A 22,592-nucleotide genomic window follows, 5' to 3' on the forward strand; every position below is an offset into this window, starting at 1 on the left:
TCTTTAAGCAGTGGTTTTGCTCCGTAAAGTGTCTGTCTAAATATCACCTTCTCACTCTGTCTCTGCTCCCCCTGAGTCATGTCTGCTCCCTTCCCTGACCAAAACCGAACAGTGCGTTGTAGCCTCCCATGCCCCCCAGCCCACCCAGAGCCATCAGCTCCCTGAGGACGAGCAGTGCAGGAGCGGGTTTCCTGGTGTGATGGGCTCGCTGCTGGCCACTGAGGAGGATGATGAAGTGGCCAGCTGCAAGGAGCATCATTATTTTGCAGTGGGCTGCTTGTTCTGCAAGCATCTCTGCTCTTCCTCTGAGGTCTCAGTTAAGAGCATATCCTGGTTGCATTTGCATCATGCCGTGGCTGATGGGCACAGAGCTGGCTGCTGGCAGCCAGGTTCCCAGGGGTGAGGATTTGTATTTACATAGTTTGACTCAGATGTTGTATTAACATCAGAGACTCACTTTCTGGGCCAAAAGAATGAGAGACCTGCTCTCCAATGGCATTTTGAGCTCTGGTTGGATGATGTCCCAAGCAAGAGCTGGGTTTTAATCAGTCTCCGGCTGACAGCCTGGTTCATATTCCTACAGGTCTTGTGTGCACGATGGTTATTAATAGCTCATCGGTGGGCGAGTGACCGGCCAGGTTGGCTGGATCCCTGTTCCAGCCGGATCCTCTCCCTTTTCCAGGTGTGCTACCAAAGAGTGATTTGATGGCCGTGGGTGCTGCGCTGTGGTGGTCCTGGTCCTGCTTGCCAGGGCAAAGGCTTCGCTGCACGCATGCGGTCTGGGCAGGGGTCTGCAGTTGCCTGGGCTCCTCATGGGACAGCAAACCTCAGGCAGTTGGGTGGGGGACCCCCCTGTGGGGACCCTCACGCTGCAGGCTACTTGCGTCTGGTGGCTTGTCCCTACCAAGAGGACAAGGCTGCCGGAGGAGAGGGGGATGTACCCACACATCTCAATTTTTCAGACTGAGTGGAGGGGTACCCCCCACACCCAGTACTGGTGGGGCAAGCAAAGGCAGAGGGAGAAAACAAGGGAGGTGCAGAGGTCTGTCCAAGGAGAGGTGGATCCGCTGGTCAGAAGGCAGCTGGACTTTGGATGGGACCAGCCACGCTTAGCCTGCTCCAGCGGTCAGTGGGTGGGTGGCAAGCCAATGCCCTGCCAAGGTGCTCCTGGGGGGGTCAGGGCCCTTGGACACCACCTGAAGTTCTCTCCTGGAGACCCTCATCCTTGTGGCGCTCACCAGGCCCCCTGGATGCCTCAGGGGAAGGATCTTTCCCAGGCCGAGCTGCAGCCATGGGTCCTCCGTGTCCTGGGAGGCTGCAGCTGATGGAGTGGAGCAAGCGACGGGGAGGGCGCCCGCTCGTTTGCTCCCCACACTATAATTAGCCGGGTTGGCGGGCAGAGCTGCTGTCAGGCTGCCTGACACCCAGCCAGGCTGCGGGGCTGGCAGTGCAGCATGTAAAGTACATGCTGGAGGACAGGGTGTAATTAACTGCAGGCCCTTGGAGCTGAGAGCTGACTGCTCGGCTTCCAGCCTTTTTTCTTGCCTTTTTTTTTTTTTTCATTCAGTGATGAAATATATAACTTCACCTATAAACCAGTGTAAACATGTATGAACTGGTATGCCCAAAGATTTTTAAAAAAAACCCAAAATGTTTGAAAATACCAGGCAGTGCATGAATGCAGCATTCAGATCAGGCAGCTGACACCTCCTCAAATGAGGCAAAATAAAAAACCCCAGGTTCTAGCAGCAACACAAACTCAGCCGCGCTGCACTCCGCGCGTGCCGTGCTCAGGGCTTGGTGCTATAAATAGCAGCATATTCAGCTACACATCTCGGCCCTGATTCTGCAAACACTTAAGCCCAAGCACAGCTCTTTCTTGATGTTCTTAAAGTTGCACTAATGGTTTGCAGGCTGTAATCAAGAAAGAAATAAAATTAAGGCAGAAAACAGTGCACGTGCAGCATGGCATTGGTACCAGCTATCAAAGAATATACAGCCTGGGTGTCTGCTGCTCCTCCCTTGCAGCTCCTGGGCCCTTACCTACCTAATTAAGGATTTGATTAATGAAAACATAGAAGGTGCCCATGCCTGTGCGTGCGTGTCACCCTGGATGATGTTGAGCTGGTGGAGTTTACAAGCTCCGGTGGTTTTGCCAGTAATTTGCCAAGTTCTTTCATCCAGGGAAGCTCTGATGAGCAGCAAGTGCATGGCTCAGTCCGTGCCAGCCCTTAGCACAGCCTGGGGAGGCCCCTCCAGAAAGAGAAACTTTTTAATAAGGAGGCTGTGCGTGCGTGCATGTGTGTTTGTGCATAAACTAATTTTTACAGGCATGTAGCAGTATAATACAAGTAGAGGAAAAAAGTTTCCTGGATGAGCTCTCGGTAAAGAAATGCTTTGAAGTTTGGGTCTGCCTTGGCGCGGTGTGAGCTGCAAGGGGTTTGTGGGTGAGCAGCCCCCGTTGGTGTGGGAAGTGTGGCCTGGGAAGGGGCTTGGCTGGGGAAAGCAGGGGTGGGAGAAGGCTGGGGGAGATGCTGAGAGGGGGTGGGAAGGTGAGGGAAGGCGCAGTGGCAGGGGACTGAAAGATGAGTGTAAATGGACTTGTTGATTGGGGGTGTTGGCAGATGCTCATTAGCAGACTTGCTTTTCCTCCTGGTAGGAAGGCAGGCTTGGGGATGGAGCCTGTCCTCATTACCCTGGCTAATGAGGAACCCAAAGTCAGTTGTGAGGGTTCGTGCTGCAGCCAACCCCATTATGAGCATGTAATTGCCAAATGGAAGGAGACCAAGGGAGGAGGGGGGTCACCAGGCGCTGCCGGGCGGCAGAGCTGGCAGGCCTGGGGCTGTGCCAGCACGGCTCGCAGCACTGGGGCTCACCTCTGTTCCTTCTTGGTCCAACACGCATGTGTATACAGAACTCCGTTCCTCTGCGCAACGCGCTTGCAGGGGTGCGCGCTGAGGAGGGGGAGGAGGGAGAATTTAATGATGTTGGGGCGTTTAGCACTGCTCTGGGTTGGCCTGGCCCTCACAAATACAACCTGTTGGCAGGGCCAGGGTGAGCTGCTGAGATGTGCTTTGAAGCAAGGGGCCGGTAATGGGGCTGCTCTCCAGGAGAACCCATCTCATTGCTTTTCTGGGGGTCAGATACAGGTTGGATGAAAGATGAAGCCTGTTTTCCAAGGACCCAAGTTTACATTTGCATTTTGGCCCCTAGAAAAACACCAAGGTCTCCCCTCCTGGGTCCCAGACATGGGGGTGGATGAGCAACCAAAGAGCGTTTGGCCTCTGGTAAGATGAGATGCTGCAGTGTGGGTGTCCACCTGCTTGCAAGAGGCTGTCCTGGCATGGCAAGCTGGTGGGTTCAGGCTGGCACCGGAGCATGACTGTCGTGTCAGGATGCGCTGGCCAGGGGAGCCAGTGAAACACAGAACCTCTTCCTGGGTGGGTCTGTGGAGCCTCCAGTGGGGAGAGCTGTTTGGAGGACACCACAAGCTCCTCTGGCTCCCAGGCGTGGGTTGAGCTGCTCTGCTGGGGGATGGCTACAGGGCTTCGTCTCCGTTCCCTGGATTGCCTCAGAGTACCTCATGTGCATAACCACGTTTCCCTTCTCCTTCCCCACGAATGGTTCTAAAGCACTTTTCTTTACTTTTTGGCATGTTTTTCACCTTCCATCAGACTCAAACCCCAACTTGGATGCGCATCAATGCCCCGTGTGCATGCACAGGCTCAGCACTGTTTTCAGTCGAGTGTGATAGCTGGTTCAGACTCCCACTCCAGAGCTGGGCTGGGATGAGCTAGCTGCTGAAGAATGAACATGCTAGAGCCATTGGCATTCTCCCCTGGCTGGGCTGGGTCTGCAGGGAATCACCCACCCCTTCCTCGGAGCCTTTGTAGTTGAGGGAGGAGGAGGCAGCATCACAACAGTGAGAGGCTGGGGTTGGCATGTGCAGAAATGCTGGTGGATCACACCACCCCTCCATGATCCACCAGTGCTTCGGCTCTGTCAAAATGCCATCCTCCAAGAGACCAAGGCCCTTTTCTGGTTCCCAGTGGCATGTGTCTTCCTCCCTCCCTTGAGCCAGCCCCTTCCATCTCACCATCTGGGCAGGCGGTGCTGCTGCCCTGGTCTGACCCTTCCCCTGCCACCAGATTTTGTTCTACCTTGTGACCCACCCTTTCTTAATCACCCCCGTTCTCCATTCCTTAATCACCCCTGTGCCCCAGCATGCAGGTGAGGATCTGCTTTCCAGCAAGGCTTGCCTTTGGAGGTGCAAAGTTGTGTACAGATGGGTGGCCCGGAGCTCCTTCCTGGGTATGAGCAGCACTGCCACACTGAAGGCAGGAGTTATCACCGTGATTTTCAGCTGAGTAATCTGGTTCATCCAGCCTGAAATTCAGGTTTTAGGATTGAGGGTTCATCTGGCCTGAAATTTGGGTTTTTGGATGACTCAGGACTGTATTAGCCTGGGGCCCCGGCAGTGCTGGAGCAGGGCTGTTTGAGGGGTATGGTGCTGGGGGCAGGTCGCAATGGCAGGTGGGATGGGTGCCAGAGCCCACAGAAGGGAGCTGGTGTCCACAAGGGAGGAGGCAGCAGTCCCACAGCACTTTGGTTTCCTGGCCAAGCCTGTGCCAGATGCCGGGAGCTGGAGGGACACGGGGGTGTGTGGTGTGCCAAGTCCCAGATGCTCTGGGTGGGTTGGCCCTTGCTTGGAGGGGTGCTGCTGGCTGGGGCAGGGGGGTGATATCTCCTTCCTCCTCATTCCAAACAACCCTCTTGCATCCAAGACTCTGAATTTGATTCCCCATCCGACCGTCAGGCATCAACACCCGATTACTCATAAATGCAGCATGTTGCAGATACATGGAGCTTGACAAACGGCTGTGCCTGAAAGCATGAACCGCCAGGATCCACAGATGAGAAGCCAGGATGGGGGGTGCAGACTGTGCAGCCTCGGTCCCCCCGCTGTCCTGCCCTGGGGTCCAAGCACCTGCTGCCCATGCCCTCATCACCCTGGAATCTGCCCACCCTGGTTCAGGGACCCAGCTCAGGGATGCTGTGGCTGGTGGGGCAGGTGTGGAGGTCCCAGCAGGTGATCAGGCATGGATGGCAGGTTTGCAGCCTAGACCGCTATCGGCATTGGCCCACAAGTTTGTTTAGCAGAATCCTCTTCTAGCGTGGAAAAATAACTCATCCCTTGGTTTTTATCTCTTTTGTTTGTGTGGGCATTGATTATGCTGGGAGCTACTGAGCCGGATTTTATTGGAATGACTTAGAAAGCTGCCACCTGCAAGCAGCTGCTTGTCTTTGGGCATTATTTTGGTGTAGTTTCTAAATAATTGCATGAGGCTTCTTCAGCCTTGCTAATAACTTCGTTCTCCAAGGGACACTGCCCCAAAAAAGACGAGCTGAGATTACACTTGGCAACATTTAGGAGAGGAATAAGTACAACAGGATTGATGTCTGCTGATATGAATAAATAAATAATACAGTACCTCTTCCTTAGCCCCTCCATGAGCATCCTTGTATCCAACCCCGTGTCTGCTATCTCCCCAGCTTGGCTGAATTCCAGAATTCAGAGTGGTCCTTTAAATTGATCTCATCTTGTCTGTCTGCAGCCTGTTGTACTAATTCTTATCAGGGACCAGCAAGGCTGGCTCTGGAGATGAGCTGTCTTAGGGAAGCCTGCCTGGTAGCTTATATATGTTGTGTAACTTGGGCTTGTTAAACATATTATTTAAATAACTTGCAAAATAGTTTACTTAGTGCCTGATATGTGAAATTAAGAGAATAATTTCATGTTGGCCCAGATTCTCATAGGTTTGCAAAGGCTTTGTGAAAATTGTGGGTCGTGTTTTAAATAAAGAGATAAGCCCACAAATGTCTTTGACGTTTTGTACAAAATCCAGTATTTAAAAGGAGCTTGTCTTGCAGTGCCAAAGGGAGCCAGGTTGTTGCGTGTGTGGCCATGTGATTGCCCTGCCCTGGCGAGGAGGGCTGGGAAGGGCAGCACTGGGAACATCACCGGGAAGATGAGAGGAGCTGGGGGCCTGGGCTGTGCGCAGGTCCACTGGTTTGGATGCCACTGGGAAGCCTTAGCAATGGCCCAGATGCAGCTGGGTGTTGCTCTACTAGTTTGGGAGCCTGCATTTTTACACCTCTGCAAAACTGCTTTCTGAAAACCTGGGCATGGATCTTTATGGTGATTTTGTTATGGCAAATAAAACTACTCTGGCCTCTCAGTTTGTCTTGCTTTAGTGTGAAAGCACCGGGAAAGCTGGTGTCCAGGAAAGTTGCCTTCCCTTTTCCCTCGTAGCATTTCTAAGGTGTTTCCTATGATGTTGTACTTTCAACATTGGCATTGTACTTTTCTGCAAGAGAAGGGCTCTGAGCATCGTGTGGAGAGGTCCTTTAATCAAAACTAGGGCAGTGCAAGCCTGGCTCAGGTATTCTTAGATGGAGAGGGGCAGAGGACAGTGGTGGTAATGACCTTGAGGCAACACTTTCTTAATCATATTGGCAAGCAATCCCCGCTTCTTGGCATCCAGGACCTGTGGGCTTGGTGTCAGCGTCCCCTTCTGCTGCTGCCTCTGCTTGGGTGGTTGTTTCCTCTGCAGAGGAAAGAGATTAAAGACGGTGCCCAGCTGCACCCAAAAGGGCAGGCGCTCTGAAGGCAAGCACCCTGGGGGCGTTGGGGGCACTGCCAAGCTCTGAGGGACATCACCTTCCTCTCCTGGCCCTGCTGACAGCAGGAGCCTGAACACTGGAGGGATGGAGGGTGTAGCCTGGCAGCTTTTTGGTAGCTGCCTTGCCCAGCGCCACGTGCCACGGGCAGCTCCTGCCCTTCCAGATGCCCATGTGCTGCCTGTCCCCATGGTCGCTTGCCTCCATGTCTCGGGAGGAAAGGGTGGAGATGGTCACAAGCCTCGCTTGAAGTATTTGTTTTAAAAATACACACCGATAAAAATTACTCTCTCCATTATTTCATTAAGGGTTTTAAAACGTGCTTCCTAAACCCTGAGTCATCAATGAAATGAGCAAGCGAGAAGCAGCACAGCAGGTCCCACTGGAAGGTGACTCACACTGCATGGGGGCCTGGGGCATGCAGGGGACTCTCTGAACTGGGGGATGCTCCACTCTCTCCCTCCCTCCAGGGATGACCAGGGTCTCCCCAGCATCCTGAGCAGCAGCTGCAGGAGGTCTCTGAGAGCCTCTGGAGCTCCCAGATTTATTTTGGGAGCTGAGCCATCATGCTGCAGCCGTTCCACTCTGGAGACCCCAGCTATGCCTTGATGCACAGGAGCCACGAGCAGACAGCTCTCCTGGAAGCCCATAGATCACCCAACAGCAGTGCATGCACGCAGGCTGGCATTTGACTTTTTATTGTTACCTGCATAGATAAAAGCCTCCAGATCCCATATCAGTTTGGGAGGAATTGATCTTTCCTCCCAGAAGGCAAGGAAAAATGCTAAGTCACCTTTTGATCATTTTTGGGAGCTCTCTGCCTCTTTTAGTCCCCAGGCACAGCCAGGAGGAGAAAAGCTGTCCCAGCTCCCTGTAAGGCCAGAACTGTCCCCTCTGCACCGGTCTCAGTGGTTTTTCTAGTCGGCTTCCTCAAGGCCCTTAGAAACACTGCTCTATCCCTCCCACTGGAATTGGTTCAAACTCTGTTCAATCTTAGTGCCAGGATGTTTTTCCTAAGATCCAGGTTGCATGTTCCCTTTACCCCACTCTGCTTCCTTATGCCCCATCCTTCCCTTGACCACTCTTCCATAATCATCCCCTGCTGTGGATGTTGGCCGAGACCACGGTACCCTGTGTGGTGGGACAGAGGTGGTGGCTGGTGGCACTGTCACAGCACACGCTGCTGCCCTGGGAGAGCTGCTTCAGTTGCTGCCCCTTCGTGTACCACACTACATCAGGCAGCGCCCATGCTCCATGCTGCCCGCAGCCTCCCATCAGCAATTCCCTAAGTGCTTTCTAAGTGGTTTAAGCTATCAGTGAAGGCCAGCTCTCCTGCTTGGGAGGATCCTTCCAGGTGCTGCTTGAGCTCTCTCTTGAGTGGTCCTGGACAGTTGTAACAGGATGCTGTGATGTCCATCCCCTTGGTAAAATGCCTTGGGCATTTTATTTTTGCTACAGCTACATTTTACAGTGAACAGCTGCACAAAGTCAGGCCAGCCCCAAGGTGCCCTGTGGTCTATTAGGGCATCGCTGCCTTTTTGCCTTCTTCCTCCTGCTGATGGTTCTGTGCTGCTTTACTTCTAGTTTTCAAAGTGGAGTGTCATTTGGTTCATCCCCTACCTTGTTTATTAACCTCCTCAGTGGATGCTCCCTGTCCGTGACTCCTGTTGTGACACCACATGTGCCTGTGCTCACTTCTCCTTCCACTTTTTCATGAGGAACTTAGAGGTAGTCAAAAACATACCCTTGCCTTAGGTGTTGGCCCTGACTACCTTCTCCTGCCCGGGCATCACCTCTGCCTGCCTCCAGCAAGCTCTCCTCCATTCGCTGGTGATTCTTGTAGCCAAGTGCTCTCTAGTGGCTCTCCAGGAGCCCTCTGCATCCATAGCCACCTTGCTTTTGTGCACGCTTGGGAGGAAAAAGTAGAACGTGGTGAGATGGACCTGTGTAACTTCATCTGACCTGCAGTCACGGCACAGAGCACACAGCTTCGCCAGAGCATCTCCCTTATCTGTAAGAGCTGAACTTGCAAGATGATCTTTTCTTTTTCCTCAAGTTACCATGTGGCTTTCCCTTGTTAGGGATTGATTTCAGAGACCTGGGCCTCCATCCTAGCAAGAGGCGGCAGGAGGTTAATGCTCACAATACCCATGACTGTGTGAAGGGGCTACTGCAGATTTTGCCACCTACTGCACTGCAAATATTCGTGACAGTAATAGTCCCCCAGCATTTTAGAAAGGTAGAAGACTGTCAGTGTTGTTTCCTGCTGTTATCACTTACCAGAAAGGCCAGGTACTGTTTGGAGCTGGCTATGGGTTTGATGGGAGCTTTTCCCACAGATCTCAGCTGCAGCTGGGTCTGACTGCACCAGGCGCAGATTTTTCATGTGTCGTTTCAGTGGTGTTGAGAAAGCTGTTTGCAAGTGTTTTCTCCTTAAATATCAACAGTTCTCCATGATCTCTGCTAGCACAGATATCAGATGGAACTGAATTTGTCATGGCTCGTCACCCTCATTGCAGCCGATCCATAGTTTGGGAACTGGCACCCCGGGTGCCAAGTTTAAAGAAGTAAGGAAATATCTCATGGGAATTCTGTGCATGAGGGAGTGGAGGTGTTCCCAGACATGCTGCGGGCTTGGACGACATGTCACATTGCCCAGGGCATTCACTTAGAGCAGTTACTGCTGTGCAAATGAGCGCAGTAGTAACTCTTCTGCTTCAGGAATGCACAGAGTAGTTGAGGAGATCACCCAGTCCAACCCCCTGCTCAAGACAGGGTCGCCTACACCTGGTTTCCTGGACGCCCAGGACCATGTCTAGCTGGGTTTTGAGTGTCTCCAAGGCTGGAGATTCCACCACATGTCTGGGCAGCCTGTGCAAGCATTTGACCACCCCATTCTGGTGTCTGGTCATCAATCGTGGGGCGTTGCTGTAGTTTTTGTCGTGTCAGAGGAGGGGAAGCAGTGGGGAGAGTCAAAGGATGCCACTGTCTCTGCCTGGTGTGGATTGCTTAGAGCCCATCAAGATCTTGCATGCCAACACAGTGTTTGGCATGTGGGCAGATTGAGATCTTCCCACTCCAAAGGGCTGCTCCTTGTGCACTCCAAGCTCTACCCCAAGCAGGAGCTCAGCTGTGTCCTCTGGCCCCATGGGCACATGAGACTTGCAAGAGGGTCGCACACATCCAGCTCTGCATACCTGGTGCTGCGGGTTTGGTTACAGCCTCCCTGCACTGCTGTCCGACCAACACCTCTGTGCTGGGGAGAGGGTCAGCCTGTCTTGCTGGCTTGGCCAGAGCTCCCTCTTGCAGGGGTGTTTTGGTGACAGTGGATCCCTGCCTGCTGAAAAGCTGGGGCCCTCCTCTCCCTGCTTGCCTTTCAGTGCCAGGGTGGGAACACTCGGCAGCTTTGGCTGGTGAGGGGAGCTCCGTCAGAGTGTGCCGGGAGAGCTCCTGTGCCCCTGATTAGCATTCGGCCCCGTTGCTCCCACTGCTTTGGCGTTGGTTCATGCTCGTCATTGCCTGGCAACCACAGAGCAAAACTACAACAGCAGCCCCAGAGCCCGAGCGTGCTTCCTGCAAGCGTGCATGCACGCCGGCACATGCCTGCTGCCCGTGCGGGGCCGGGGTGGGTGGCAGGGCCACCTTGCACTGCTGCCCACCGTCCCCCATCCCAGCAACGTGCAAGGGTGAGGACTGTCCCCGAGAGAAGGAGGAGGAGGAAGAGAGGGCTCCGGTAGTATGATGGCTTTGCTGACACCCAGGTTTAGTGGGTCGGTCTGTCTGTCTGCCCTGGCACCGCTCGCCGCGAGCATCCTGCTGTGTCTGGCACAGCCTGTCCTCTGCATCTCTTGGGTGGTGGGGGCTTTTCCACACTCAGCAAGGATGTGCCATGAACTGGGGCCTCGGAGCGGGGCAGGGCCCAGCCTCCAGGTACTGCTGGGACAAGGCGTGTTGGGGAAGAGACTTGGGCATATGTGGGTACATATGGCCCCATCAGACAGTGGGACAAGGCACGGTGGTGCACGCGTGTTCTCTGCGTGTCATGCGTGCACCCTGCCTTGCACCCAGAGCAGGGTCTGCAGGATTCCCGTCACCTCTGGGCTCCCTGTGGGGAGGCTCAGCCTGGGTGGGGTTTCCCAAGGGACCCTGGCACTCTGGCAGCCTGGGTTGGGATGCTGTCAGGCTTTTACTAGACTGTGCTGTCGGTGGAGTTGGTGGCACTTGGGGAAATGCTGGTGCGTGGGAACCTGAGTGTGCATCAGGCTGTCTTCCCAGGCTTGCACATGGTTGGGGTCTGAAGTCATTTTTCTCATCAGAAGAATTTTGTGGTCCTGTCCCTGGGGGGTGGCTGTGGGGCTCGGGCTCAGTCCTCCGCCCCTGTCCCAGGCTCACTGCAGGCGATGGCAGCTTGGTCTCACTGCCAACCCTGCACCTCATCCGCTCTGCAGCTGGGTAGGCTCAAGAGGACGAGTCACCTCCCGACACAAGGTGCCATGCTTCTGCAAGTGATGGGAGACACAGGCATGCCTGAATGCATTTCAGACCTATCGCATACCCACTCCTCTGCTTTGACTATTTTTACATCCTTGGCTGCTGTGGGCTCTGCCTATGGCATTTTTGGTGGCTGGAGGTCCTGAGCTGCCTGCCCTGTCCAACCAGCCCACCTGTACCCACCGGGCAGGAAAGACCGTAGGCGCCTGCCTTTTCCTGCTCACCACACATCTTCATCAACGATACTTGCTTGGCAAAGGGTTAAAGAAATGCATCTGTCTTTTGTGTCTTGCAGAGCCTGGGGTCAGCAGACAAGAAGGACTTTTACCAGCCAAAGTAAGTGCCAGTAGCTGTTGTGAGTAATTGCATGGAAATTCCCAGTTGGTCCATATTACCAAGCAGCTCTGTGGCTTGCTAAGATTAGACATTTCAATGTACAAGAATAGCTGCTGCAATTACACAAGTGAGGATAACAGTGGAAGGGCTGTCAGTCATTTTGGCTTCAGGGCATATGCAAATCATTAAATCAGGTCAGAAGGAATCACGACAGCTTGACTGAGCCTGAGGGACAGAGCTGGGACCTGATGGCTGGGAGCAGGGATGCAGGGGTGACCTTTCCCACCTCTGGCTCCCTCTGCTCCGGGTTTGCACAGCTGAGCTGCTTTGGAGAATTAAAGGGTTTCGTTCTGTGTCACAACAGGCTGATCTTGAAGCAGTCTTCCACAGCCTGTGCTTTGATGTTGATGCCTCTTGTCTTCCATCGTTGTGTTTTGTAAAGCATGGTGAGCTGCAGGGGTGAGAGGAAAGGAAGAGGCTCTCGGGAGTCACCATATTCATGAGCACAAACAAAGGATCTGCAAATCACCCCACTATCATAAGCAGTTGGTTACTTAGTGCGTGCCCTTGGCTATGGCTCTGAGCTGGCTGTGACAGTCCATAAGCGAGTGAGCAAGAGTGGGGCACTTACAGCTGTCAACCTCTGAGACCCGTATTAAAATGCAAGCAGAGCTTTCACTCACAGGCCAGTTATGGTGTTGCACCCAGCATTTGCAGAGCCTCGCTGCAGCACGGCACCTTTAAGGCAAGAAAGTTGTCTCTTTGCTGGAAAGATGTGTCTGATACCATGATTGGAAAAGGGCAAACTCTACTAAAAGCCATGCTGAGAGGTGCAGTTCTGGCCCCGACCACTAAGCAGCTGTGCATTGTGCTTCTGAGCATGTTGCGTGTGGGACCTTGTGCTGCTCCTGCTCTGTTTGGGGAAGTGAACATCTTCATGTTATCGCCTTTTTTCTTCTGGAAAAAAAAAACCTAAAAATGCTGTGGGTGGTTTTGAAGTTGTGGAACAGGGCTGTGATGTGCAGCATTGTCAGAGGAGCGTGGTTTTGGAAGATCCAGAAGGAACTGGCTCGAGGAAATTTCTCCTCTAAAACTCACTGCCCTTCTGCACTTGCTTTCTCTTTGCTGCTTTCCAAAACATTCCTGCAGAGCTGATTCCCAGCGGTGCCCGAGCATGCAGTGTGCACTGAGGCAGCATCCTTGGTCCAAGTTACTCTTAGCATCGGGGAGGCATGTCCAAGGTGCAGCGGGGATGGCAGGCTGTGTCATGGAGCGCCTTACGGAGCTGCCAGCTCTCTGTGATTGGGAGCACAAGTGTCAGGTGTATTCTTCAGTTATCTGCTCCTGCTCTTTCTTTATGCCACCAACAGTTTTTAAAACTCAGTGCTAGTCTCTTAGGTCTATACTGATTTCAGGGGGCTCCTCTGTCTGCTCACCCCAAGGCAGTGCTGATCATTGGCTTTCCAAGACCGTTGGCAGCTGAAGACTTCTGAAAATACAGCCAGAGCCATTTCCCAGGCAGTTTAATCCTGCATGGCTTTCTGGGAGATCAGAGGGATATCCCGGGAGGGGAGTCATCGTGGATACAACAACAAAATCATCACACGTTTGGCAAAGACTTAGAACTGTGTTTTGTGACCTCTGCCAACAGCCGTCGAAGATTTCAGGGCTTCTTATTGTAGCGCTGCTGCGCATTTATGTAGTGTGTGTTTTGACAAGCAGGCTTGAAAAAGACTGAGGCATCTCTAGTGTCCCTATTTCAGCTGAAGCTGTTGTGAGGCTTTAAGTAAGAGATTTGGAGGAAATATGTAAAGAGCTCTTACTCTTTGGTTTTCCTGTGGGGTGATTTTGGCAGTGGCAGCAACAATTATAATACTGCTTTTATAGCTCATCTCATCAGAGAAACAAGGGGTGTTTCTCTACCTTAAGCGAGGGAACACGGGTTTCCCATCTCACTGAAGCTGCAGAGCTGTTGGGTCAGAGTGGGGGGTGCTGGTGCAGAAGTTCTCATTGATATAGGGTGTCTTAGCAGTGCTCTCTGGTTCCCCTATGCCACAAGGCTATGGGACCATCATGGTTTGGCCAAGCAGCTTGTGATATCAGTTGTGACTTGACTAATCATAATATTATGATTGTGGTTTATGCCCATCCTGTTTACATTCCTCAGTGACTGTTTTGGGGTTGCAACCTGTAGAGTTGCAACCTGTAGAGTTGTAACTGGGCCGCGATGTTGCCCAGCACCACTGCCCCCATCCGATTTGGCTTTTTGATCCACCGGCTGCTGCCATTGCTGTTGTAGGCAGACCTGCTTTCGGTGCCGCAGCCCGTCTGCAAGGCTGGGCCAGGCACCTTACAGAAGTTCTCAGCCTGTGGCAGGACTGGAGCTGGTCTTCCTCAGCAGAGAAAGATCCCTGGCAGCTGCTAGAGGTCTGGTGGACCCACCGAGGACTCGGGAGAGCTCAGCACTTCTGGAGCAGTCCCACAGACATTTTCCCTGAGACCTGGGCAAGGTGTGCAAGCAGCCAGCAGCTGATTCCCAGAGCTAAGCTGAGCTGTGGCAGTTCATGAACACATCTGTGCAGTGAGGCTGGTGACCTGAGAGAGGTCTGGCAGCGGGTGGCTCACCCTCCAGCCCTTGTATGCCAGAGCAAACTCGATTGTGCCTCTGCTTTTCCTTTTCTGCACTTCAGAGACAGCAGTTCACGCTGCCGACCAAACCCCACACACTGCGGGAGTGGGGTCAGAGCATTCCTGTGCTCGGGTCAGTGGTTTTGGGCTCTCACAGCAGATGCAGGTTGTAGGAAAAGGACACAGCCACTAGAAATCTGAGCAGTGGGTTTTATCACCACTTGTCCTGGGAGTGAACCTTGCCCCATTCCTGCCATGTTCAGAAGCTTTCTCCGATCAGGTGTCCTCCTCTTCCCTGGACACTAGGTACTCCATCAGCTGGGTTTCCTTGTGTCACCCTGACCGAGCCTTTCCTTCCTTTGTTGCCTCTTCCCTTCAGAAATGGAAATGCTGTCCTTACGTTCCCTCACCCCATAGTTACCGTTGGTCTATCTCAGCCAGCAGTAGGGTGTTTCCTAAGCACCTGGAATAGTCCAGTGCTCATCAAGGGTATGGAGAGGTATCTGCCTTCATCCACCAGCCTCTGATGGCCTTTACAGTAGTCTCTTCCCCTCTGCCCAGTCTGTCCAAGAGGTTTTAAGGTACAGATCTCCTGCTGGGTTGCCCCAAAGGTAGTGTGGCAAGCACACAATAAAGTGTAATAAAGGTGGACAGAGGTGCCCGGGACAGAGCCACCACAGCTGAAATAATGTTGCTGCCCACACTGGGGGTGGCATTTCTACTTCCAGGGGTTTCAGTAAGGGTGGTTACAGATGTACCTGCAGGAGTTGGCCCATGTCAGGAGTTGTGAATCCTGGCTTTTTCTGTGTCTGGGAGGTAAAGTTCCTTCTTTCCATGTTAAATGGAAGGATGCTGCTTGGGTCAAGAAGGCTGAAATGTTAATCTTTTAAAAAATTACATTACCTGACAACTGTATGGGCTAGAGACCGCCTTAGGAAGAACAAGCACGCAAAGAGCTCCTGTAGCTGAAATTCCTGAGAGGAGCCTGGCATATGGGGAGTGGCCCCGAGTCCAGCAGTGAGCGAACATCTGCACAGGTTTCCTCACCTATGCTGGCTGCTCCAGCCTTGTGCTGCATCCCATTTGAACAGGTACAGATGCCTTCCTCGCACTGAGTTTCCAAAGCAGGTTGTTCAGATGTCAGAATGGTATATCCTGACCTAATACTTCTTATCTGATGCAGTTTGGGCACATACCTCCCTATTGCAACCCGGCCTGCAGCTCCGCTCCATCTGGGGTCTGGCCAGCGTTCATAGGGACCAGGGAAGAAACACCTCGTGGGCTGAGTCCAGCCCCTGAGCTGCTTGTTCCTTTGTCACTTTGATTTTGGAAGCTGCTAATACAGCTGTAATGTTGTTAGTGTATCTGGGTTCCCAGAGGTCCTTCCAAATTGCTGACACAGGGCCCTTGACTGTTTTGTCAAGGCAGTTTCCTGAGCAAGGAGCTGCTGGCTGAAGACCCAGGGGCACCATGCTCAGAGACAGGAATAGGCTCTCCTGGGACAGGCGTTTGTGCTTAATAACACTCCTGGCAGGGCTGGTTCTAAGTGTCTTGACAGGACCGAGAAAGGCTGTTGTGTTTGCTAATTCCCTGTCATATATTTGCTCTTCAGTGTCAGGCACCAACTGGAATTCAGTTTCTTCGAACCCAGAAAGAAATTTTGGTAGTAATAACAATCATAAACCCCCCAGCAAATGTAGACTGAAGTACCTGTGTTTAATTAAAGTGTCACTGGTTTGCTGCAGGAGCTGCTTCCGCTCCCTCCCCATGCTGTCTCCTCTGCTGAGAGCAATGCTTATCTGTCAAGAGAGTCGTCACTTGGGAGCAGTTAATATTTGCCAGGCACTTGGAGGTGTCAAGAGAGATACTGCTGTAGCAACACAGAAGGCTCTCCATTGATCTGCTCGTTCAGTCCCTTGGGTCAATGTGGCCATGCTGAAGAGACCTGATGTCTCAGAGCCCATGTCTTGCTCCAGCGGAATCTCACAGCCCTTTTATACAGGCACCTCGTGGTTCTGGCTCCGTTTCAGATTAAAGGCTGCTGCCTGCATTCTGTGCTTAAGCTTCAGACATGTAAACACACAAGGAACTTTTGAAACCACCTTACATAAAGCAGCAGCTCATGTTTTGCCTTGCAGCCTTCATTACGCCAAGATGTCTCTGCAGCTAATTTGTTGTCACTCTGCTCTTAAGGCAGAACATTTAATCTCTTAGTCTAAAACCTTTATATGCCAGCACATAGATGAAAGGGAGTGTTTCATTGCTGAATCATTATCTTGTAAAGTGTTTTTAAGGATCTAGAAATCAGTATTTATGTCTTGTAATCATTAAGAGCCATCATAATAAGCTAGATGTGTTCCTAAGCTGGGTGTTCATTTCATTGCATCCTTATCTCAGACATTATTGTTATAGTAATGATGATAATAACACACATATGTTCTACATTTGACTACTTTTGCAGTGACTGAGAGTCATTCAGGTGGGAAGTTCTTCCAGTAGCTCAAGTTCACCTGTAAAGTGGCAAGCAGTGGGAGGAGGCCATACAGGGAAAGTGGGGAGTAAGAGATGATGCAGATGGCACAAGGGAAGCAGTGGGGTAGGAGAAGCAATGTTGAGCCCACATCTCTGTACTGAAGCCATGGGATACTCAATGCTGCAAGAAACTGCCCCAAAACCTTCACAGGGTTGGAGAATGCTTCTCCCTGCTTCGGCTGTAGGAAAGGATGAAGTGACATCACCAGCATCTCTGGTGGCAGCAGGATGGTGGAGGGGGGGCGGAAGAGAGGTGCTGGGTGCTGTGGGGTGGGCACCGCTTGGACGGGTGCAGGTTGGCAGCTGAATGGGAGCGGAGCCCTCCAGAAGGGACCGTGAGCATGGGCTCCTAGCTTCTGAAGAGTTGGGGAGTTAACTCCTCGACACGCAACGTAATTAAGTAAAGATTGCGATGCTGGTCAGAGTACCCTAACAGCAGGGTCTGAGCCACTGAAACTTTATAGAAAAATTTAAAAATATTTCCTCTGGGGTTTGGCCAGTAGATTCAGAGCTTGAGTTCCAGGCAGGTGGAGGGGCTTTAAGCCTCTCTGAGTGCTGGGAAAGGAAGGGGATCCTGGGAAAGGTGCTTTGGAGAAATGTCAAGGTTCAACAAATGCCAGTCTGGGGATGGAGAGCAGAGCTGCCCCAGAGAAGATGGGGAGAGGAGGGTTAACATAAACAGGTATGAGCAGTGGGAGGTAGTTCACAGCATGGCAGAGAGTTGCCTTAGATGTTTGCAGTGGGTACAGGAGACCAGCTGGTACTCCTGCCTCTGAACTGTTCTGCAGCTTTCCTTCTGGCCTTCAGAAGGTCTCCCCCACCCTGTGATGTGCTGATCTTTTAAGCTAAGGTGGCCCAGTTCCTCCCAGTAATGCCCTGAGCCCAGAAAGGCTTCTGGAGACTTGGGAGGGAGGTTCTGCCCTGGCAGGGCTGGTGCTGCTCCTTGCCCTGATGCTGTTTGGAGGGCAATGGGTGCTGTGGTGTGCCGGGCTGGGGCTATGCAGTCCCTCCAGCCCTGGCAGCTCCCCGAGGGGTACAAGTCAGGGCCTTGTGATGGGGCAGTAATATAGGCTACATTTCCAGCCTCTTGAGAATGGTTTTGTCCCCTCAAGAACATTTGCTGTGCTGCTGGGAGTGCCAGCTCTGGCTCCTCTTAGCTCTGTGGCTGCAGAGGGAATGGGACACAGCCTTGACAGGGAGCAGTGCTGGCAGAGATCAGTTGGAAGCTCAGAGACTGAGGAGGCAATAGCCCTGCTAATTCACCCTGTGGCATCCGGGCTATCTGCCCAGGCTAATATTGTTATTTGCTTTTGAAGCTGGGAAAGCTGGTGTCGATCCATGCCTAGCGAAGCGAGCAGGGCCCTGTGCTAAAGGTCCGGCTGTGCTGCTGCTGCACCCCTCTCCAGGCAGCCCAGGAGAGCAGCACCAGGTTACGTGCCCGATCGGTCCTGCTGAGGACCACCATTTTTGTAACGTATGAATGAATACAACTCTTATTCATTTTCTTTTTCTTTTATTGCTTGTTGTGTGGGAGCACTCACCCTGGGTCCCTATGCCTGATGGGCTGGAGGACCATGGTGGGTGCTCTACACCCAGATTTAAGAGGACAGAGATGCCCTGGATGGCCCCAGGACCCTTGATACTCAGAGTTAAATATCTTGGCCTGAGGGAGGTCTGGACAAGGAGACACTTGGTTTCATCGGTCTCTCGAGCCCAGGGGACAGGAGGAGGAGTTGTTGGGACTGGTTGAATCCATTCTGCCCTGCTCTGAGTGCCGAGGTCAGGGGACCATCCCCTTGCAGCATGCTCACTCTCTGGCTGGAAACGGTCTTCCCGAACCTGGTGGGGGAACAAAGTTTTGGTTTTCATTGTTTCTGTGCAGCTTTTAATGTGTTAAATGAGGTTGCTGTTGTAGGCTCATACTGTGCTGGTTGTCATAGAAACTTGAAGGGCTTTTTACTCCTGTCCCCCAGCCCCTTTCTTTAAACTGAAGCAGGGTTGGGTTTCCCCCCCCCGCCCCATAATTTCAGTTCCAATCCAATTAAAAACCTGCCTCCCCTGATTCCCCATCTCCAGCACTACCACACAAGGACTCAGTGTCTTTATGCTGTGCTTCCTTTTGTCCCAGCCAAAGGGTGCATGTTCCCGCGAACTGGGCACTTTCCCGGTAGTGCTGGGTCGGCTTCGGTCCCCGCAGAGCCCCTGCCGGGGTTGGGGCTGGTCCTCAGCCCGTGTCCCTCTGCGGTGCCTCTGGGTAGGAGAAGATCCCCTTGCTCACCATAGGGTACTTCTCCTTCTGAAACCAGGGGGCTGAGTGGGCATGGCCGCATGGTGCCTGGTTGCTGGAGGTCCCCAGTCCTTTGGTGGAGACATTGAAATGGCACCTGCCTGCCCTGCTGGTCTGAACCCGGGGCTGCCTTCCTCTCTCACGGGACGGGAGGATGACGCTGCTAGCTCAGAGCCAAGACCAGCACAGAAGCCACCTATGCACCAGCTGCAGCCCTTCCACATTTGCTATGCTCTGCATTAATCATGGAAAGGGAATTGAGCGTAGGAAGATGGGCATTTTTTAACAAAATAACCAAGGCTGCATTCTCCCGTAAGCAAGAGAGCAAAGTGTTTGCTGCAGTGAGTCAACACAGAGATGCTTTTGGCATGGGAGGTAACACTCCCACCCACAGCAGCCATTGGTCCCACAGCCGGCTACCAAGAGGGAGAAGTGGGTCAGGATGTTTCCCAAGCTGCTTGGCCAGCACTCTCTGTTGGTGTTTCTCCAAGAGCTGTGAGAGGTCCTTTCCTGTGTGCTCAGCTCCTGCACAAGACTTGACGGGGACTCCTCACACCTAGCAGGACTTCTAGCTCTGAACCTCGCCTTCGAGGAGCCAGCACCCATCTTTGCTGCTCAGTGCCTCCCCAGCTCCTCATTGCTTCAAGGCCCGTGCTTCCTCCTAAGTCACCCGTCTTCACGGTGGTTTGTGGCAGGGGTTAGCCTTGGAGCTCCAGTTATCTGCTGGGATTCACTTGTGTGGGATTTAGGTGCAAAAGGGTCTATTAGATCACGCAATTTGGCCTCCCATGTGCTGTAGGGATGTAAATGCTGGCCACACACTGCTCCACGAGCTGAAGAGGTTGTGGTTGCCCTCTGAGAAGTATCTAATCCTCTGAGCATCTCCGAGAGGTTTGCTGATACAAAACTTCTTTGAACTTGTTGGGCTTCAGCTCCCAGTCCCTGGCCCTCTGCGTGTCTCACTGGGTAAGAGCAGTTGGCAACGCTCTGATTTGTGGTGGGGTGGCAGAATTTTTGTCAGTAAACTCAATATAGCTCAAATCTTTTGCAGCAGGAGATTTTCTCTAGCCCTCAGATCAATTTTGTGACTCATCCCTCCAGCCTCTCTGCTTTTTTAGAGTCCCCTTTTAAACGTGGGCACTTTAATTGCAAGAGTGTTCTGGGTCAGTCTCAGCAGTGCAATACGCGTAACTCTCCTCTCCCCCAAGAACTGCATCAGCTCTTTTAATCACAGCATCACATTAGAGCCTTGTGTTGGGTTGGTCACCCGTGGTGACCCTTGAGCCTTTCTGGAGGCTCTCTCTTGTCTGGGATACAGTCCCTGTTCATAAACGCAGCCTGAAATTCTTCTCCGTAGGTGTGTCATTCTGCGCTGGGCTGCATTAACATATACAGTGTTTGAATGGGCTCAGCATTACCAAGCAACCCACATTTCACTCTCTCCTCATCAATATTTACTGTTACATCAATCTTCCTGTCATCTGCTAATTTTTTTTAGCAAGGATTTTGTATTTTCTTCTCGATCATCGAAGAAAATATCGACTGGCGTGCTCCCCATGGAGCCTCGCTAACGATTCCCCATTGACAACTTCTGTTTGAGACCTGTCAGCCAGCTCTTAATCTATTTAACGTGCTTTATTGATACTGTGTACTACTGTCTTCTAAAATCAGAATGTCAAGAAGCACTTAGCACTCTGCCTGCACAGACGTAACATACACGGTGCCTTTTTCAGCTCAGTCTGTATTCGCTAAAGAGTGACGTTGGGCTCATTTGACAAGATCTCTTATCCACAAAGACACACTGACTGACTTATAATTATAACTTACATCCTGTAATTATTTCTTAATTTAATTCCAGATGAGCCTTGGCTTCTGGGTCTTACATCAGACTGACCATTTAGTAGTTAACTAGGTCATCTTCACTGCTGGGTGTGAATATTGCTGTGAAGGCGCCATTTGCCATCTGGACCTGGCAGCCCAAAGTTTGTTCAAATCAAGCCGCAGAGCCCAGAAGACTCTCCCCAGCTTTGGGTGCACGCTATATGTGCTGGCTGTTTAGTGTTATTTGGCCACATTAGATGTAGGTGAGGAAAGTTTAGGAAAGCTTCATCTCTCCTAGAAAGTACTTTACTCTCCTTTTTCCCCCAAACACAGGATAAGTATTTATTGACTATGTTTGCTTTTTCTGCATCATTATAAGCAGTCCTACAGTCTCTGCTTACAAATAGACCTACTGCTAGAATTTTTTGACTCCCAATAGTAGATATTGCATGTCCAGCCATGTATTTTCCCCTTCTCTCCCGTTCTTTAGTTTCCCCTGTCAGTTTCCTACACATTGTAATTTTTCATTTGTATTGACCACCCTTTATTCTATATCCCATTTCCACTCTGAGCCTTTGTTTAGCAAATGGGATTTTATGTGAGTTGCTCATTTTCCTAACTGTGAAATTGGGACTTTACAGACATTCAGTGAACTCCCCTTAAAGAACTCTTACTTTTTCACTCTATTTTTCAAAGTCTTTCTTGACAGTCAGTTCTATCCCATCTCCCAGGGTGTGAAAACAGCCATTTTGCAGTACTGAGCGTGCACAATGCTGCCTGCCCCCCTCTTCCATGGTCCGTTGGTCTATGGGGATTGCTGCCAGCCTGGGCTGCCTCTTCAGGCAGCCAGCAACTGCCTGGCCTTTTGTCACCTGCTGCGCATTAACTTCTGCGTTGAAAAGTTACCAGCTATAGTGTTTAGAAATGCACGTGGTATTTTACTGCTGGCTCTGTGAGTCTTCTAGCATGTGACTCACAAACCCAAATCCTTCGTAACACATTATTTCTTTCTGTCCATTGAGAATGTATATTTAAGGTGGAGCTCCTACAGTCCTCTGCTGGCTCAGGTATGATGTGCTGTGTCTCTTCCCAGTCCTTGGTGAGAAGGTAAATCTATATTTCTTCAGTCACTGACTGCTAAAAAAGCTGTAATTCTAAAGAAAAAAGAATAATGGCATATATTGTTAGTATACAGTGCCCTCCTCTTCCGTCCCTGCCACCCCTCCTACGTAGAGACTTCTGATCACGTAAATCATCGTAGCAGGTTTCAGTAGTGTCGAGCGTGCTACATTTCTGTTTGTGAGTGAAAGTTTCCTGTTCCTCATGCTCCTTCTCAAACCCTCTGCCTTGCGTCATCTCAAGAGCTTGCTGCTTTGCCCATCAGCAGAGCACAAGCAAGATCTCTGATACTCTTTCCCGGAGCAAAGAATCTGGCTTTTTATTCACATACACAGTCCAGGTATTTTCTTTCCACGCTTTCACATGTGCCAGGTAGACAGCTGGGCCACAGAACCATCAGCAGCTACGTCAGCCTGCACTCTCTTCAAAAGCTTATTCTTACCTAAGACCACCCTCACGACGGCCAACCTGGCTACTATCCAAGCGCTCCGCTGTGTGGTGGCACCGGAGGCTGCCTTGTGCTCACCTGCCAGGGAGGCTGTTGTGTGGAAGAGCATTTTTGTTGTTCCTGAGCCTGCTGACAGGCAGCATCTCCTGGGAAGGACCGGCCATTTGCAGTGTCCGAACCAATCCACGCTCTTCCCAGCTTCACGTTGTCTCCAGCACGGTTGTTTCCCGCCTCGCTCCAGCAGGGACT

The 22,592-nt window shown here is 51.8% G+C and overlaps 1 protein-coding gene across 1 annotated transcript in view; it reads left to right on the plus strand.

Annotated features, from left to right (window-relative positions):
• LOC135315263 (ankyrin repeat and fibronectin type-III domain-containing protein 1-like) overlaps window positions 1-22,592 on the plus strand; it is a 236,040-nt gene that overhangs the window by 146,105 nt on the left and 67,343 nt on the right. Inside the window, exon 4 of the mRNA XM_064462236.1 lies at window positions 11,468-11,508. Coding sequence (XP_064318306.1) covers window positions 11,468-11,508 — 41 coding nt within the window. The remainder of the gene's footprint in view (window positions 1-11,467; window positions 11,509-22,592) is intronic.

The sequence above is a fragment of the Phalacrocorax carbo genome, chromosome 10 (genome assembly GCF_963921805.1).
Source record: "Phalacrocorax carbo chromosome 10, bPhaCar2.1, whole genome shotgun sequence".
Lineage (NCBI taxonomy): Eukaryota > Metazoa > Chordata > Aves > Suliformes > Phalacrocoracidae > Phalacrocorax > Phalacrocorax carbo.